At 46.1% G+C, this 18,027-nt stretch overlaps 1 protein-coding gene across 8 annotated transcripts in view; it reads left to right on the top strand.

Moving 5' to 3' along the window:
* Positions 1-18,027, top strand: part of sif (still life) — a 251,444-nt gene that overhangs the window by 76,768 nt on the left and 156,649 nt on the right. For 6 of the 8 annotated variants that reach the window (XM_065454834.2, XM_070538773.1, XM_065454833.2 and 3 more), the window contains exons 3-6: positions 13,388-13,569; positions 14,325-14,443; positions 14,871-14,936; positions 16,547-16,725. In XM_065454834.2, the coding sequence (XP_065310906.2) occupies positions 13,388-13,569; positions 14,325-14,443; positions 14,871-14,936; positions 16,547-16,725 (546 nt within the window). The remainder of the gene's footprint in view (positions 1-13,387; positions 13,570-14,324; positions 14,444-14,870; positions 14,937-16,546; positions 16,726-18,027) is intronic. The other 2 variants (XM_065454836.2, XM_065454839.2) reach the window with 1 other exon arrangement.

The raw sequence follows: 18,027 nt of genomic DNA, 5'->3' as shown, positions 1-18,027 counted from the left end.
GTGACACGTAATACCCTCAGCCGTGAGGGCTTTTAGGGGTATTTTGTACAAAAAAATATTTTAAAAATCCGGCTTTTCCGCTTAGGAAGGCGCGTCATGCGCGCCCAGCACATCTCGAGCATTGCTGTCGTTCGCAACCCGCATGGGCAGAAGGCGCCGGGCTATTTTCCCACGTTTCTTTTTTCTCGCGCTTTCGCCATGCCCTCCTCCTCCGCTTTCCTCCTCGAGCTCTTTTCTCTCTCGCCGTCTTTCACTTCCCACTGGGGGTGACATTGGTGTGACAGTTGGTCGACCATTGTTTGCTGTAGAAGCATCCAACCTCTTGACACACGGACAAACTCGAAAACGCAGGAGCGGCTGCTTGTGTCAGTTTCTTATCTGCATGCTCGTGTGTGTGGAAGGGTGTTGTTTCTACTTCAATAACAGGGACAGATATTTATCATCGTTGAGTTTGAGAGGGAGCGAAAGCAACAGAAGATACCCACACTGGGTAATCAAATGAAAGCTTTCGGTTTGGTAACCTGCACTGGGGAGTAGGGGTTCAGTTAAAAAGAGGGTGTAGAAATAATAATAATAATAATAATAATAATAATAATAATAATAATAATAATAATAATAATAATAATAATAATAATACATCCTGTTTATTTAACATTCCCAGAAACAACCCTAAGGTCTGAGTACCCGCGCACGCATACATTAAAATCCGCAAACAAAACAGAAAACCCTGCAGGGTAATATAGTAAAAAAAAGCAATGAATGAAAAGAACAATTGTGAAAAGAATAGAGTATATACAACTAAGCGCTATGTATATAAAGAAGGAAAAGGAAGAGAAGTGCACTTTAACAATGCATGAAACTATGGAAGAACAAGGCAAAGCTCGGAAAGGAACAATGACAGCGAGTTATGAAAAATATAAAGATAATGAAAATAAACGTTACAAAGACGCATTCTCTGGACGGTTGCCTGTTGTTGATGACAGGCAGGGACATGGAAACGTCCGTGTCGTCTTGTGAAGTTGCGCAGAATACGAAGCATGATACAACTGAGGAGTTCGGGAAAGGTCAGGATACCGTGAAGGAGTTTGAAGAGAAACAGAAGGTCAGCGCGATTACGTCTGGAGCGAAGTAAGGGCAATGAGAACGATCCAACAGTGTTAGAACAAGGTCCGATGTCAGCGTTTGCGAAGCGGTGATGATACGTGCTTAGAATTTTTTTTCTGGCCCCGATCTATAATGTCACCGTTGGATCTGAAAAACCTTTCCAGACAACCGACGCGTATTCAAGTTGAGCAAGACAGATAGTTGTGTATAACTTGCGGAGTGGTGCAGGAGACTCGAATTCCCTCGATGGTCTGCAAACAGAGCAACGAGAGTGCATACCCCGCATAGAAACGCGTTTTGGGTGAGCAGAAAAGCATAAGGTTGCATCAAAACGTACACCTAGATCATTGATCTCACAGACCTTACACAACGGTAGAGAATCTACAGAATAAGATAAAGAAATGCTTTTTGTTTTGCGTGTGAAAGTCATGACTTTGGTCTTAGCAGTATTGAAGGAGTGGTTATTACCTTTTCACCATTTAGAAAAGGAAAGCAGGTCCGGACTGCAGGGTGCGACAGTCATCAACTGTGTGAATTTTCTTTAAAGTTTTGTTGTCATCGGCATGTAGAAGGAAAGAAGAGTTACGAACAAAGGAATTCAAGTCATTAATTAACATTTAAAAAGTAATGGTCCTAATACTGATCCTTGAGGCACGCCGCTAGTTGTCATGTAAAAAGAAGACGTTTGGCCATTGACGTTAACCTAACACGATCTATCGAGAAGGTAACTTGCCAAGAGATTGACAACTGACGAGTCAACATCACAATGCGTAAGCTTGATAAGAAGCAGTGAGTGGCAGACTACAACAAACGCTTTGGTCAGGCCACAGTAAACGGTGTCAACTTGCCTCCTTTGAAGTACCTGCGTGGAGATCTGTGCCATGAAACTTGCGAGATTTGTGATAGGGCAGCGGCCGCTGAACAACAACAACAACAACAACAACAACAACAACAACAACAACAACAACAACAACAACAACAACAACAACAACAACAACAACAACAACAACAACAACAACAACAACAACAACAACAACAACAATAATAATAACAACAACAACAACAACAACAACAACAACAACAACAACAACCATCATCCCCCCAAAAAAACAAAAAAACGAGGAGGTTGTTTTCATTATAAGTATTGACACAGGCCACTGGATCGATAAGCTTAGTAGCGCTGGTAAGGCCTTGTGATGTAACCATGAGTGCTGTCAGTGCTGCAGAGTTATTTCTTCGGATAGAGGCATCCGCAATTAACATTTATTGCTCTCGACACCTCCTTGGTTGCTCCTAACGCGCTCGCTTAACATCTCTTAACTAAGCGCGCTAACAAGCAGTTAACGCTGAAAACGGCACGCTAAACTTCACTCTAAGCAGACGTGCTCTCGCGCGGATCTATTGCACGTGGCCAGCAGTGGTGGCCTTGCAAGTCCAGACGCAGACGGGCGTGTGGCAAGCATATTTCGTTACGATGTGTATGTATACAACAAAACTAAAAATAAGAGGAAGCCTCAATTCAGTTTGCTGCCTTACATCTACAACATCTGCGAACTAACCTTCTTTTCTGTCTCGCATGTCACTTAAGGAATGCGACCTCTACTGAGTGCCAAATACGACGTGTGAACGCTGTAGACCGTCTTAGTGTCGAGTATTTGTTCAATTATTTGCTTTCCTCTCACGTCTCGATAATCTGTTCAACGCCTCCCCTGCGGGTCCGTATGAACTGCCCGCTATGACCATACGAAACGGCGTGCAGGCTATCCCATTTCACCGTGTTCTTATCTGTTTACCAGCGAAGCCTACTGGCGACACTAATACCATCCAGGTCGGATCTCGTGACAGGATAAGGAACAAGTAATAAAGAAAGTTGTTATGATTTTCCGGGGCGTGCACGGGGTTGAACCCGGGTCACTGCGCACCTGCCTTGACTGCCAAACACGGAGTCGCGGGGACCTCGTTTGCATTGACCGGTGTCGAAACTCCATAGAGAAGAAACAAAGATGTTTCCTCTTCTAGGTGAGGAATACTTCACCTCACAAATGCTGTGCAGTGCGGCGAAAGCCTTAGGCTGCAACAGGCCAACGTTAAGAGAGAACCGGAGGAAGGGCTGACGTGAACTGAGACGTTTAACTTGCACCCGCATGGAGTGGGCTTTCGTACTGGAGCCGTGTAACTACGCTAAATAAAGCCTTTTTCCTTCATTTTCTACAGGCTCCTCCTATGTCCGCCTCTGGTGACGTACATCGCGACGCCGACTGTAAGGGACACTTCACGAAAGGATGTAGGGTGGCAAACCATGCGCAACGTGGTTAAACTATTTTGCTTTCAACTCATGTTCTTCTCTCAGAGAAGGATAAGTAACATGCATGTTTAGAAGGCAAACCATGGTGTTACTAGTACTTTACAACAATTTAAGTTACAATGGTTAAACGTAAAGTAACAATCATTCTAGTTCAGTATATCGCCGTACCGGTCAACAGATTTCTGGTAAGCCGTATGAATGTTTATTTTTCGGAAATTCTTTATTTATGGCTCGTAACAATGCCACGACTGTGGTCTTTGTCGTCATTCTTCGCATTGGTTTTGTATGATTTCCACACTGGGTGGTGAGGTTGATCATTTGTTTTGTATATAGAGAATTTATACAAATTCACGTTTGATGTATAGAACAAAAGTGACCTGTTAGTACATGCTGTGCTGCCACATTCGTATGCGGGCGAAGTGTCCTCTGTCAGGCAGCCCTGCGCTTTCAATCTCTCCCTCCACTTGAAACTCAAATAAAAGGAAAAAAAATGCCCCTAAGAAAACCGAATCTTTCCAGGAAAGAAAATCCAATTCTTTTCAATATGGTACAGTGGTGGCGAGCATTCCTCCTTTCCCCGAAACACGCACTCGGCTCTCTCGTTACTGAATAGACTGACACGACTGCTAGCCCTCACTACACTGCACGGAACTGGGGAGACAGGAGTGCATATCGGGAGGGGGCCAATTCTAGCTTTACTTGATGTTTGCCGATCGTGCCCCGATGGGGGCGCCACTCTCGGGGAAGCCGACATAGCGCCGCTTTTTCTTTCTTCTTTCTTCCTTCCCCGAACTCCACACTTCCCGTCATCTCCTAATCCGCGACGTCAACTGGAGACGACGTGCCTCGCCTTCGGCACCAGCGTTGCTAGAGGAAGTCTGGGCTTTCCTCACCCGGTTAAACGCTGGCCGTTTTTTCCTACAATACTAGAGAGCCTTAGATTGTCCACAAACTTCCTGCCGGTGGCGTAAACGTGAGTGGTCGGGCTAAAGGTGCCACCTGGTGGCGTGGAGCTCAACCGGACAAACGCAGCGCGATTAATTGCAGTGACCAAGTGTATTCGACTTAGCTGCTGGCGTAAAATTTTTGACAGCGGCGTAATCGTTAACACGCTGCCTTTTTAAATGTAAACGTCTCTATAAGGCAATACGGTTAGACGAAGTGTCACAGGGTGTCGCTATCAGCTTCCAGTAACCCTTTATTACGCAAACGCCATTGCGTACGCCGGAATACCGGACAAGCCGAAATTCTGTATTGTAGGCCGTACCGTAAGCTGGCAAGCAGAGCACTTCGGCGGGAGACTGTCGGAACGGCACTGCTGTATTTAAAACCTAGCTTCCATTCCCATCATCCTTCACACCGGCTCGTTGAAAGTCTGGCGCCGAGATCGCTTGCACGATGAACGCCTTTTCACGCATTTCCTCCATTAAATATAAAACAATGGACCTTTCTTGAGCAGCGGCGATGCAGTATTTGGAGACAAGAGATATGAGACTCTCCCTCTGTGAATGCAACCTCTCAACGTCTCCGTAAATGGTTCGATAAAAAGGCAGCGATACCGTCTTGCAGAATCTCTTTTATTGAAAACCGTTGCGCCGATCAGTAAGCTTTCCGCGGTCGCGGCTTGACGAACTGAGAACACACTGGCGGCATTGTTGAACTGAACAACATGGCGCCCGTACCTGTAAGGAGAGGCCGTACCCCGCTGAGCACGCGGTTTACCGAATGGTGTTCTCTCTGCGCATCAGGGGATGGCATTACCCGCCGTTGCTTGCGCAGATCACGTGGAAGATTTCTCAGATGAACGGAGCGTATACAGCTAGACACAGACCAAGATCTTAAACCTGCGGCTCTGCCCAGCTTTAGCTTTTACTTAAGTTCAACACGATAGTTTTTGTGAGAACCTTTCCTGGTGCACTGTAGTAGAAGTGGAGTATCTGTAGCAATGACTAAGCATTTCTTCGCTGATATAACATATTGACATCCGACGCTCTGTCTCAGCACGTGCAGTGGTTGATGATACGGGTTCTGTCACCGAGCCATCAAGGAGAACCGGAATGAACGCCCGCTCATTGTCGTTCACTGATTCGTTTGTTCGCGACGCTCGCTGAATGTACTGCTGATTTGATTGATGGGAGTTTCATGTCCCAAGTCAACACACGCGCTGTGGGACACGCGTCAGTACGGAGGACTCTGGATTACTTTTCGCCCAATTGGTGTTCTTGAACGGAAGCCAAAGATCGGTAAATGTGTGTTTTTGTGTACTGGGCCACTATATTGTATTGCGCCACGTCCCCAACTGGGAATCTACCCTACGCTCTCGTGCTCAGCATCAGGGCGTCTTATAGAAAGAACTGATGCAGCGCGTCTAAATGATGCATTATTGTGAAATAGTGCATAAAGGGATATGCAATCTCCTAATGATACCAACAGTTGAACGCCATCTTGAGAAGCGAAATGGGGCAGCCTCGGTCGCAGCAGATGTGAATAAAAAAAAACTATTAGCGATTATGCGATAGCCATTATGGGAAGCCTCGAGGCGCGATCGCGCTGTCGGCGACGTCGTACTGTCCTGGTATCGAGGGCGCATGCGCTGCCCGCGTGCGCGTAGAAGGTTAGATCTGTCGATTCGCGCAGTGCGCCTGGTTGAAAAAAAAAGAAAAAGAAATGGCTGTGGCTTAGCTGAGGTTAAGCCCAGGATGCGAAGCATGCTAGCCTTTAACAAGCAACCTTGGACCTGGTCGTGACTTGGGAGTACTTCTACTCGCTCGGAGCGGCGAAATGCAACCAAACTGGCCTCGACGAGAGCGCGCCGCTCTTTTATACAGCTGTTATGACGCCAGTGCCCTAGCGGGAGGAACGGGAGTTAGGCCGCAGCACCGGCTGTGCGACCGCAGGCGAGCGCAAGAGTTGAGCCTGGCTTGCAGCTGTTGTGACGTCAGTGCCCTAGCGGGAGGAGCGGGAGTTAGGCCGCAGTACCATCTGTGCGACCGCAGGCGAGCGCACGAGCTGAGACCCGGCTATGTAGCTACGCGGCCGCAAGCGAGCGCTCGAGTTGAGCCTCCGCTTTTGCAGCTGTTATGACGTCATATGGTAGCTACGCGGCCGCGCGCGGCGCAGCAAGGAAGAGCGTGGTTGTGCGGCTAGTATGCTTCGCATAAAAAAAACCAACGAAACCAAGTGGACGCACCGTCCTGCTCCGCTCGGTTGGCTCTGCCGGAGCGAGGGCAGCATGGTGGCTTTCCCTGCTGACGTGAGCGTTGAGCGCACAAATGCCAGCGTCCATGCTGCCAAGCTGTGTGTATATCACAGCGCTGTGCATGCGCCGGTCTCGGTGGAGCGCACATAAGACGTCAAGCTAAATCTATCAAACTGTTTCAGCTGACAAAGGGAACGCTGGCGGCTTTCCGTCTCTCTCATCATGTGCACCGTCGATGTGCGCGAGTAGGTGACGAGGCTGCCAGCGCTCTTCATGGCGACGGTGTTGTGGCACGCCTGGCTTTTAACGCGATAGCGTTAAGGGCACCCCTGTCGCAGAAAATGCGGCGTTGGCGTCCGGCGTACCACGTCCAGCGTTGCGCATGGCTTCGGCAAAACGAATTTCGGTCCAATAAATTTCTCATCATGCAAACCCAACCACTCTGCTACCACCAGTTGCTCATACCTTGCCTTTCATTCTTTGCGAAGTTATTCCTCGGAATTTTGAGAGCGGCAGCCCACAAACAAATGTAATGACAAAGCCGACAGCGCATATCCTTTATGTTATCTCTTCTAAGACTGAAATATTAGATGTGCGAAACAATAACAGGAGATCGACCCGCCAAAGAGGATGTGTTTCTACAAGAAAGCTTGCCTTCATGCGTAGCGTTCGCCGCCAGCGTTTACCGGTAAACATTACAGTTACATAAGCTGCAGTTTCAGGGAAGCATGAAAAGCAGTCAGGGGTCCTTGAATGCTATCGTGTTCCACTTTTAAAGGCGAAGCTTCAGCGTCCTCCAAATGTTTTGACAGGGCGCGGTCCTTGCTGCGCAGCAGACGTGCTCTTGCGAGCTGTGTCGCGCGAGATCGCCTATGCCTATTTTTGAAGCAACGTGTGCGCACCTCAAACGCAACGTTACAACTTTGTTATCGCTTTCCACGCTGCGCCTATGGGCGAAACTGCCAATTTCTCTCTTCTAAATTTTGTTAATTGAATTTTTGGTTAATTTCTTTTACCAATTACTTCTAACGAAAGTTTTATGAAGAGATAAACAACTCTTACCGTTCTCGTGGTAACCGTTCCCGGTTATGCATACATGTGAAAACTTCCATTATGGCAGCTTCCATCCTGCAAAGCTTACTGTAAAACAGAAATGGGCTTCTCCTCAACAACGCATGTGTTGCGGAGAAGCTAGAATTTTACCACTTTTTTGTCGCGAGGGGGGAAGAGAGGACAGCGGTTTTACTTTTTCGAAACAGCGTCAAATACCCGAATTGCAATTGCTTCTACAAATTTCTGCAAAGATCACCGTTGTGGAGTCCTTGAAGTGCACACCACCGTTCATTTAGTTTTTGTTACTCGAAACTAACCACGTTAGGTCACAGCTGATGTTACATGAAAACTGTATTTTGATTTGTTATTTGTGACTAATTTTTATATATCTAGTAACAAGTGTTGCCGTTTTCATGGGGACCTGTCCCAGTGATACTCGTGCGCGAATACTTTCAATATGGTTGCTTCCAAATTCCAATCTGCAAATCTCACTGTAGGGTGCTTCTCCTCACAAAGATTTTTATTGCGGAGAAGCAAGATTCGACGACTGCCTTTTCGGGTAGTTATTGGCACCTTTGAAACTGCGTTGAGTTCACATACAAGACAAGTTGTATGTACAGGAAGTGCTCTCACCCTGCCAGTTCCTACCAATATGGTATATGGTGGCACCTTTTCGTGCACACTGCAATTCATTTAGATTTAGGTCGCCCGAAGCAAACCACTTTCATCAAATAATTTTTGGCGCTTCTGTTTTGCTCCTGACTAGTCCCGTTAGCCCAGTGCTTTTGTCGTTATCTTGCTCGATAAAAGGTTCGTGTGGTTACACTTCTGGTCGTGAAGACTGCTTTCCGATGCAGTGGAAGCGCAAAAGTGGTCGTGTCCGGAGCTTTGTGTGCAAATGCTGTGAATTTTACGTGGTCAAAATTGCTTCGAACCTCTCACCATTCTTTCTGTCATAACTTCTCTATTGCTTTGGGGCATTACACACATTATACGAACGAACGAACGAACGAACGAACGAACGAACGAACGAACGAACGAACGAACGAACGAACGAACGAACGAACGAACGAACGAACGAACGAACGAACGAACGAACGAACGAACGAACGAACGAACGAACGAACGAACGAACGAACGAGCAAGCGAGCGAGCGAACGAACGAACGAACGTACGAGCGAGCGAGCGAACGAACGAACGAACGAACGAACGAACGAACGAACGAACGAACGAACGAACGAACGAACGAACGAACGAACGAACGAACGAACGAACGAACGAACGAACGAACGAACGAACGAACGCGCAGTTGAGGTCTTGAGTTCACATATATTGTTACGGATTGACAGGAAGAAACAGGTGATCGTCGGGACGATGAAGACGACGTTCTACCTGCACGATTTCACCGTAATACATTTTCCCTTTGCCCTTGTAAACAACGAGTAAATATCAATGTATACATTTCTCATTATCTACAACCTCCGTCATATTATTATTTTGTGGCATGCTTACGTTGCATTATGACGTGTTATGTAAAGACACACACACAAAGAAAGAAGAGAACAACTAACACATTTGCTGTGTGACAGTGACTCCTTTTTTTTTTACGAAAAGAGGGCAGGGGCGGCGCAGGGCCCCGTCTATTTCCATCGCTTTTGGCGAGAAAGACTGTGCCAGCGGCAGCTGGTGCACATTTTCTTCCACGCAAACTGCTCTATTTCGAAGTCCTGGTCATAGGTGGCAGCACGGAACCGTCTTGAGGGAGATTTCCGAGTCGTACTGCAGTTGCACCTGTGTAAGCAACAAACGTTTCCCAAATAATTACGCTGCATTACTGAAAAGCAAAACTTTGCCGTTTCAGTTTTTTTCCACACTTTTGTTCATTTTTGTTCAGTCTCCGTTTCTCCGTATGAATTTTCTGCACCGGTCGGGAAACCTTTGGAGGTACCTCGTCCGATGGAACTCCGTTCTATCCGCGCGGAGAGAGTCACATGGTAACGTACTGCTGCGCGGAACGTCTCCTTTGTCTCGCATCGTTGGCCTCGCATTTGATCGTATTTGAGGCGGTTGCTGCAGCACTACTCTTCCACATTTGTCAAGTTTCTTCACTGTTCGGCGCGAAGTGGGAGGACGCGCACTGTCAGTTGGTATGCGCTCTCTCTCTCTCTCTCTCTCTCTCTCTCTGTACGTTGACTTTTTTTTGCATTTTTGCAAGCCGCTTGTTGCGCAGTAGGAGACGGAGCTTCTACAGTGTTTCATCGTATTGAGCGTCATTTATCTTCCGTTAACTTTCTCTTTCAATTATATGGACTGCACCGTGTGCTTCTTCAAGCATTCTCGCCGTTTCGTTCGTTGTTTCTCGCCTGTATGCCTTGATGAGCGCGTCAATTGTATTCTGGTTTGCTTCAATCGACGCTGCTAGGGCGTTAGGGTGACCACACTTTGGCTGATCTTCAGTGCTCGTCTGGCCATCATTAAAGTGCCACCTCTATCCTTCTTACCAATCCTCACGCAAAACTCTAACGCATTCATACGTCGCCAACGCAGACGGAAGCCTCCCATGATTTTCTTCGGCTGAAATTTGCTCTTTCGTTAGAAATACTGTCGCACGTAGACGAAACGAGACATCGTGTGCTGCTATTTTATTTGTGGTACTGGTGGCTTGATTATATAAGTTGTTCATACCAAATAGCCAATGTTGATTGCAGACAGAATGGTCACACGTGCACCGAACACCGATCCTGTTGCGCTGTCATTCTTGCGTAGAAGAAAAAATATTGTGGATCATTACTTTTAGGACGGCCCTCGTACGATTCCCCTCGCAAGCCACGCAAGTTATGGCGAGTTGTCTTGCTCTGCTAACACCTAATATCAGGCATTGTTATTGATTACGAACATTTCTTTCTTCATTACGTTTGTTTTGTTCTTCGAAAAGCAAAACTATCGCCGGGCAATTTTTTTCACTTAGCTCGATTTTCTTAATTTGTGTGCAGTCTCGGGCAAAAATTTTTAGGCCTCAGTATGCGCGAAACCACGCATCTTGTCCTGCTTACGGGGCCTTTGAAAGACCCCCCTTCAGCACCTTCAATTTGTTAAGAAAAAAGAAAGTATGTCCTTGTCATTCTATAACAAGCCTCTCAGTCACACTGCCGCTTCAACTGGGAGGTTGGCTAGGAAGATTAGAGCACTACTAGTGTGCTAGCCATCCTGCATATGGTCACCCACACCCGGTGGCAATACCTCGCCCCTAATTATATCAGGACATTACACCTTTATATTACAGTTTAGCCAGATCCGGATTTTTTCCTCGTTGATCTCCTGATACTAAAGGCAGATCGATAAGCACCAATCATCATCATCATCATCATCATCATCATCATCATCGTCGTCGTCGTCGTCGTCGTCGTCATCATCGTCGTCATCATCATCGTCATCGTCATCATCGTCACCACCACCATCACCACTATGTGGAGAAGGTAAACCTCTACACTTCAAGCACCAAGCAACCGTTCAAGGACGGGCAAAGCGTCGCCGACAAAGAACACATTAACGTTCACGCACGTGGGCTTTAGGGGTCGAGGGGGGGGGCGCTATATGAAGAAGAAAGCAAGAGCTTAAATAAACTCTTATTTTCGCGCACGCAAGTGCTCGTCAGAAGTGAAGGCGCAGATCAGTAACCATTATCACTGAGTCACCCTTGGCCACGATAGCAGAGACTACCACGCGCTGCTCTGACCCTGGGAATTCCGACATAAGGCGTGCATCGATCGTCGTATCTGGTCTCTTTCCAAGAACCGCGGGCCAGAAAGTCATTCTCTTTTCAAATGAAGAGCTTTCTTATTATTTCAGTCGCAAACTCCAACTCGTGCTGTTATTTTCATCAAAATTAAAATTTCTTTTGTTGTTTTCCCTTGCAGAGGAAATTTGGCGGTAGTCTTTATGTGACACTAATGTCGCACGTAGCGCATAAATCATATTAATTGCGCTTTGCTGATCTTAATCTCGAAGAAAACGCCGAGGCAAATTTCTCCTACACTCTTCGATTAAAGCATGCTCGTACTGCTGTTTGTCGCACGTTTATACTATATGCAGATGGACAATGCCCTTGTGCTACCCTTCGTCGTGAAGGAGCTATGGAGATATGTATGTTTGCTTTGGCGCGCAGTACTTGCAGAACTTGAATCCTTAACCGTAGCAGTGAAATACGCAATACTACACGGTTGCCGTTGCGATAAATAACTGAATATCCAAGTACTACGGAAATGTCCCGAGGACTACTGGCATTACGGCGGCAGCAGATCAGCTGCGCGTCTGCTTAGAACTTACTGAAATCAATCAATCAATCAATCAATCAATCAATCAATCAATCAATCAATCAATCAATCAATCAATCAATCAATCAATCAAAAATAGCTTTATTTAACGAATTCAAGAAACGCATAAAAATTGTTCAACAAATAGCATATGTGCCTAGTTCCTGGTCCAATACAGAAAATACATCTATAAGTCAGCCACTTACATAGTCGCTTAAAGAGCAATACCGTTGTTTACATAAACAAGTATTATATAAACAAGTATTACATAAGCAAGTATTGTACGAACAAGGTCGGTCGATTTAAAAGCAATGGCAGACCGCTACATTGATTAGCTGACTCACTGTTTGAAGGTTATTCGAATTGCCTTACGCACTGCTCTATCGATCTTTTTTGCTACTGCTGCCATTTGCACGCATCTACTATTTATTTATTCGTTGTAAAGTTAATGTCAGTGCCAAGACCTTAGGCAGGAGTTGGGAATACATCGCATTCAAAAGACACCTACAAACGAAGAAATCTACCAAACGAACCCATGGCATGTCTGCGCAATGAACACAGCGAAGGCCGTCAAGAACAAAATACGACTAATGCAGTCGTATCACTGACGCAACTCTGTAGATACTGCAGATACCAGAAATGAGGTGGCAGTCTAATACTGCACGTGAGCGCAGAACGCACATACACACACGCACACGCATACGTACGCACGCATGCGCGCTCACAAAAGTAAATCAATACCGTCACAACCAACCTTGCGTTGGTGTCTTCGTCAGCGATAGCTTGCCGCATTACAAGACACGCGCTGCATATTTCGGTGACGAACGCGTGCCTCAGCAACCGTGGTGGACCTTGCAGAGAAAGCTGCACTTTTGTCCAGCACTAAAACGTGTGCAATCGCAGGACGCCACGTGCTTGACCATGCAGAAACATGCCACAGCGTCACTGTACCCAACGAGAGACGCGAAGAAAAGTTCCGGAGCATCCGTGCCTGGTATAACGGTTAGAGCATACGGCTTCTGTGACTGGGGAATCAGGGTTCGAAACAGACCGCCATGCGTTTTTAGTTATTTATTTAAAGTTTATCTTGCGGCAAGTAGAGACATGTAGTGTGTCAAGTTTTCCATAAACACCCAGAAACATACAAGCCGCGAAGTGGGGAGAAGAGCCAAAGAAAGACATTGCTTTGAAGACTAGGATGGCTGACGGTAAGAGTAAACGATGCATAAATGGTGTTTGCTGCGCGTGAGCATTCTTTTTTGCTTTCCTCGTGCGGCTGTATTGCGTAGAGCGTCCAGTAAGTGGTTCTGTTTACTTACCTTTCTCTTGATAGCAGTTTAGCAGGCATTTCGCTCAAAGAATAAAGAATGTCAGAGTGACAGTCTGTGACACGAGCTTCAACCTTGGGTGCAGGCTGTGGGCCGAGGTGTTCCACGTCAGCGGCCAGGGCGGCGCCGTGAAGTGGCAGCAGGTGTCAGAGGACCTGGTGCCCGTCAACATCACCTGCGTCCAGGACTCTCCCGACTGCGTCTTCCACATCACCGCTTACAACTCGCAGGTCGACAAGATACTTGACGTCAGGCTCGTGCAACCCGGTCAGTGCTCCCCGTCCTCCCTTTGGCTGCTCCTAAAGCGTTCAGTTGCTTTATTTGCTGCACTGCCTGCTGGGAGCCCTGAAAGTCGTTGGACGCGGGAGGGAGAGCGCTATGCGACATCCCTGCGAGCAGGGAAAACAAGGGGAAGGCGGGAGATGGATACTCAGGACGATGAGCGAAACGAGAACAAGGCGAAAGCAGGAGCCAACGTTTCGACACGTGGACTTGTCTTCTTCAAGGCGACATATGCTTTCCTCACCACTATATATATATATATATATATATATATATATATATATATATATATATATATATATATATATATATATATATATATATATATATATATATATATATATATATATATATATATATATGTATATATATATATATATATATATATATATATATATATATATATATATATATATATATGTAGGGGGGGTTTCTAAAGGGCAGTGGGCGTAGGGCGGGTCGGTGCGACAACGAGCGAAGGTATGTTAGTGGCGAGGGTGTCGAATTGAGAATAAATGCGGGCTGTGCACAACACCAGTTACACGGCCGTCTGTCAAACACGTGTCAACGTCCGTGTGTCAGCCGGCGTGTCAACGGCGTCCATACGACTACCTACGTATGGGCAGTAGTCCCACATTTTTTTTCTTCTGTGGGCATCTATGACTGCAAAGATATTATGGTGTTCCTTGTTTGTGTGAGTGTTTCTTTGTCTTCATTTTTCGCTTCGCTCGATGTTGCAGGCACCCGGCTTGGTCAGGCGTCCGAGTGCTTTGTCTACTGGAAGGATTCGCACACGGGTGACACATGGGGTCTCAACTTCACCTCACCTCTGGACGCCAAGCAGTTCCGAGAATGTTGCGTACGTGTTGTCACTTTATCACCATCTCGTTCTTCCCTCACTTTCCCTAAATAACGAAGTAAATCTTCGCTTCTGCGACGCTCAATGGACCGTAAGAAACTGTTCGCTCAAGTGGAAGTGTTGTTCGCGTGAATCGCAAACGCATCAGATTGCGGTCGGGGTGGGGATTTGTAAAGTATTTTTCTGTTGGTATCTGTAATTTTTTCGAAGGATCTATGACCATCTTGTACTTTGTTCTGTATATGTAACTATTGGCGACAATAAGCAGCAAAACTGGAACTGAGCGAAGGTGGTTTTATCATCATTTTAGGGGGAATGGATTAAAAATTGTTGGAACTATTGTCTAGTTTTGTGCAGTTGATTTGGTGCAGTCGACATATCGTGCTCAAGTTTTCTCCTTTTCTTTTTATTTCTTTCACTTCCGTAGTCCCCCGCCTTCAAGTTTTGTCGGAAGGCGTCTTCATCCTATTCGCTCAAGTTAGAACCACCAAAGGTACGTCGAAGAACCACTTATTACATGTTTTTCCGTCTAGCGTTCAATAACGAAATATCTGTCGCGCCGCCTCGACCGTTGTATCGTTCTTCTGATGAACACATGGTGGTGTGTTCAGCTACCAGATGTGGTGCTGGCGCCTCTGTGTGGGCGCAACTTCGATTACGGCAGCTCTTGTAGTCAGAACCCAACATGGAGTCTTCGACCACGTCGTCTGTTGTGGTCCTCGTCAAAATCTTGGTGGCGTAATGGATCAACTTCTGAATTATTCAAACACTGAGTTAATTGTTGAGAAACAAATAATTTTTTCAGGGTCGTTTTTTGACACGTACTAGAACGCGTAGCAAAACAAAACATGCGGTCGCTTTATCGCAATGTTTTGTTGCAGCGCGGTGAAGACAAAATTACATATCCGTATTAAAGTCACATTCGTGGCGATTCGTCATTTCAATCAAAATAAACTGCATAAATGCTTGTACATGTTTTTTAGTCTTTTTTTGTGGAGAACGCAAGAACATGACAGTAAACTTGGAAACCATAAATAATCAACCACCAAATTCGTAAGACATTGCATTCTTTGAGTAATCGCTAAGACTGCCCAGAGGAAGAAGCGCACAGTGACCCTGTTTTGCGCATATATCTTAGGTGGCCCTGTTTATCATTTATTGCGGCGATAAAAATCCGCATTGGCTACACAAAGGGTTGTTCTGTGATCGAGTTAAAGTTGGTCCAACATAGTAAGTGGCTTACAAATTAATCCAATTAATGGTAAACATGCATGGAAGAGTATGTGCGTTGATTCAGTGATGAGCTTGCCTCGATGTAGTCCTAAATAACATATAACTGCTTACAGTCCACACACGCAAATGCAGGACACATTTTGCTCTCTTTACCCTTTGGTGAAGGGTTCTCCATGTACTGACTTGGATGAAAGGTTCCAACAAGCAAGATCAGCCTTACATTTATTATTGTTATCCCTATTATTATTTCCCAACTTATTTTTCGCTCTACAACACACAGAAGTGGAGTAGGGCAGCCGTTTTTACGTCAATATCTTTACAGAAATCTGTTAATAACATAATTATGGGGTTTTACGTGCCTAGTGGGGGACTCCGAAATAATATGGACCACCTGGAGTTCTTTAACGTGCGTCTAAATCTAAGTACACAGGTGCTTTCGCATTTCGACCCCATCGAAATGCAGCCGCCGTAGCCGCGATTATACGCTCCTCGTTTTTGGCAGCCCGACACCATAGCCACTAAGCAACCACAGCGGGTAATCCGTTTACGAAAGAACAAAACAGAAACACTTCCCTGCGATACTGACGAGCTGATTGAATGTGCGACAGAACAAAGCACGGCATGGCATGAAAGGGCATAAAACAGCGATACATACATACATACATACATACATACATACATACATACATACATACATACATACATACATACATACATACATACATACATACATACATACATACATACATACATACATACATACATACATACATACATACATACATACATGCGTAGCAGCTGACAGCAGTAGAGTGTCGTAATCGCCGAGTGTTCCCACGGCGTTCTCTCTCTCCCTCTCCCTCCCCGCAGCAGAAATCCAAGAACAGCAAGCGCAAGCCCCAGTCCACGCCCAGCTCGCCATCACGGGGTCGCTCCGAGCTGCAGTGCACCTGCATGACGGCCGAGAACTTACACCGGGCGCGAAACGGACGCGTCCGCTACACGGGCGGCGCGGCCACCCTGCCCCGCGCACAGCAACTGTCCACCAGGTGGGGGAACCCTTTCGGCCACCCGAGTAGTGACCGGGTGCATGCCGAGGCGTCCAAGTGTATATACATTTTTTTTCTGGAAGTATGGTGCGAAACTCGCAAAGAAAGAAAAACGGACGTAAATATTTACGTCACCTAGAGTCAGTTTTTATAAATGCAAAAATCAGTAATTATGTATATTCACCACTTGTAGGTGATACGCTGTACCACGGAAAAGTTGTGAAATATTTGTTGCAAATAGATGCACCGGTTATTGTTGAGTACGGGACCTTCCGAAGCGTGAAATAGCACGAATGAATAGCCGTGATACAGAACAACTCGTTGAACTTCGCGCCAGACCTGGTACGGCACCTTTTAAATCAGCTTTAGTTTAGATTACCCTACGCACTAAAGTGACTTATGATGTTTTTGGTTAGTAGAAAGTTGCGTTTATGTTAAACGCCGTGTTTGAATTCTGTTTGTTTGTCCTCAATGTTAGCAGCATTCAAAAGTGCGTTGTTTGTCCACATGGAGTCACCATGACTGACATGGTAAAAAAAAAAAAAGATGCCTCCTAAGGTTAGTAACCTGAATTTTAATTACAGCGAAATTTTGTTAATAATCGGGTAGCTGAGCACTCGCGCGAATTCGGGTGTCCCCCGCTGCCACGAAACTCGGCGGGCCTGGGGTGCGTCAAGTACCAGGATGATCCTAACAATTACAAGCAAAACCTTGTTTGCTCGAGTCGGTGTGAGATGCGACTACGGTTGTGTAAAATGAAGCTTCTGCAAGAAAAAGCTGGAATGTCATAAAATGATTGAACGTATCATGTAACGCTGCCGATAAATGTAACAACACTTATCGTTGAAACGTCGTAGAGGCGATGGAAAGTTGCGCAACGTCGGCCAACCAGTCGGATTTAAAAAATAAGAAAGATCGAAAGGAGGGATTCTCTAACGTCCACCTCTGATCGCCTTCCCAGTGACGCCAACTGGATAAAAGCATCATGGAAGAATTCGTAGCGCACAATGGACGAGCACTACATTGAAACGATCAGCCGGCTCTCGTCACCGGTTGGCTGACAAAAACGACGCACTGTGTGAAGGCGATGATACGGAGTATAATGGTACATTCAACTGGTCTATTCAAACACTACAGAGTGCTTTCGCGGTGCAATCTACATTCGGCTTGTAGAAATCGAGAGCCCGCGTGGAACGCATTCCCCCGATTCGTTCAGAGTCCCGCACTCGTCGCTGCTAAGAGCACTCGGAGCCGCTCTCAGCTTCGAGTTAGGAGCACAACTAGGACCCGTTCACTTCCGAT

Source organism: Dermacentor albipictus, chromosome 5 (genome assembly GCF_038994185.2).
Source record: "Dermacentor albipictus isolate Rhodes 1998 colony chromosome 5, USDA_Dalb.pri_finalv2, whole genome shotgun sequence".
Lineage (NCBI taxonomy): Eukaryota > Metazoa > Arthropoda > Arachnida > Ixodida > Ixodidae > Dermacentor > Dermacentor albipictus.
This window is presented reverse-complemented; position numbering and strand designations above follow the sequence as displayed.